We start from the raw sequence: 1,926 nt of genomic DNA, 5'->3' as shown, positions 1-1,926 counted from the left end.
TCGCAGCGTTCAATTAGGCACGTTTTCACACACTTCCTCTAAAATTGATTTATTTTCTTAATTTTCAAAAATAAAACCATCAAAAAGACTAAATAAAAAAAATTGGCATAATTGCCAAATTTAGCCGAGGCAAAGATCACCATCCCATGTGAAAAAAAAATAAAGAGGAGGGATTTGATAGAAAAAGGGCCAAGCTTGAAGCTTTCTTCCCCTCCCCCCCCCCCCAAAAAAATGGCTTTTGCACGTGGGTTTCTTAACAAGTCACTTTCTTCACAATTCATAGCTCACAAAGAATAACTGACTACGCACGCCCTCACAATGGGTCCACTTTCTTAAATTTTCCATTTCTCACTTCATTTATTTACTTTTCTATTGGCAAAAATTAAAGCCCCAAGTCTCAAGTATTTAGGCTGAATCCTACAAGTACGCATTATACTTTGTACATTAATTTTTATTTATTTATATCGTATTTTTAATTTACATAAGGAAGGATTATATCCTACACCATCTCTATTTTTTTCAATAAGAGAATGACCAATCATATTTTTTCTCCTAATATTTAATATTTTTAGTTAAATTTGAATTTTTTAAAGAAAAAAAATTTGATTTATTATTTTTTTATTAGAAAAGAATAAAAATAACGTAAAATTATAATTTTAATAATTTCATCTTAAATTTTAAGATTTTAATTCGAATTTAAATTTATTCAAAATAAAAATATTAGTATGACAAAATTATTGAAAAAAATATACAAATGACATGGCGTCAATCCTATACCTTAAACCAATTGCAATTTTTTTTATTCGGCTTATATTTATTTAAGCTATGTCTATACATGCCAAAGAAATAACAAAGAAAAAAGGAGAAAATAATAGAAAATTTTCTATGCTTATAATATATATAGGTTTCCAAAACCCTTTCCTTTTTTTTCTTTTTCATTTTCCGTCATTTTCTCCTTCACCAAACAAGTAACAAAAGATCTAGCCTTTCTTCTTGCATGAAAATGAAAATATCCCAAAAGGAGTTCAAAAAAAAAAAACTTGATTGATTATATAATGACTATGACTGATGTTGTTGAACAATTTGGTGCTGCATTTCATTATTAGACCCTTCATCACCATGATCATAAAACTCAATAAGCTTTTGCAAAAGAAAAGCTTGGGTCTTCAACACAATGATGTAGTCTGCAGTTTCTTGGAACAGCTGTTCTACTTTAACTATCCCATTACTTCCGTTTCTGACATTATTACCAGGAATTAAACTCTTCAAAGCTGCGAGCTTCTCGGAAATTACCTCCTTCGACTTAGAACAGGACTTGCTGCAAATCCTTCTTCTCTTACTGCTGCAGACAACTTGTTTCCTCGCCATTTTTCTTGCTCTACTTCTCATTGTTGATGATTTTCTTTCCGATTTCTTCATTGGGTTTTTGAAATGTTTTTGGATCCTCATTTTTTTTTCTTTTTTTGCTTGGTGGAGGAGGGAAGCTGTTTGTCTCGAGAGAAAGGAAGAAGAAAATGGTGAGAAAAAATTTTTTTTCTTGCGAGAGAATACAGAGAGCTTGTAAGTGGTAACGGGTTTTTGTAAAGGCAAGTTAAGCATTTGCCACCCGTTTTATGGTATTTTACGGATATGCCATTGTAGTATTCTTTTAAAATGGATTTAATTTGGGGTAAACTATCCCCATGTCACTAAACTATTAGTAAGTTTTTATTTTAGCCACTTAACTTCAAAAGGTTACAAAATAGTCACTGAACTATTCGAAAATTTTCATTGAAGTCACAGAGCTGTTAAAATAATTATTATATGGCATTCTCTATTTGCACTACATGCACTAATTAAAAACTCACATTCTTCTTCTATTCTACAATTTAGTTTTTTTTTATGAAACGACTTTAACATCACAAATTTATGAACTAAAATCTAAAC

The 1,926-nt window shown here is 30.3% G+C and overlaps 1 protein-coding gene across 1 annotated transcript; it reads right to left on the bottom strand.

Moving 5' to 3' along the window:
- Window positions 1–774: 774 nt before the first annotated feature.
- LOC121229621 (uncharacterized) lies at window positions 775–1,563 on the bottom strand. The gene has a single exon (XM_041114330.1). It carries the CDS (start codon window positions 1,447–1,449, stop codon window positions 1,060–1,062), a length of 390 nt encoding a protein of 129 aa, XP_040970264.1. The 5' UTR covers window positions 1,450–1,563; the 3' UTR covers window positions 775–1,059.
- Window positions 1,564–1,926: the final 363 nt, after the last annotated feature.

This window comes from Gossypium hirsutum, chromosome A05, assembly GCF_007990345.1.
Source record: "Gossypium hirsutum isolate 1008001.06 chromosome A05, Gossypium_hirsutum_v2.1, whole genome shotgun sequence".
Taxonomy (NCBI): domain Eukaryota; kingdom Viridiplantae; phylum Streptophyta; class Magnoliopsida; order Malvales; family Malvaceae; genus Gossypium; species Gossypium hirsutum.
This window is presented reverse-complemented; position numbering and strand designations above follow the sequence as displayed.

Excerpts from the sequence above, each read along its gene's own strand:
- LOC121229621 (XM_041114330.1), bottom strand. The coding sequence starts at position 1,449 with ATGAGGATCCAAAAACATTTCAAAAACCCAATGAAGAAATCGGAAAGA.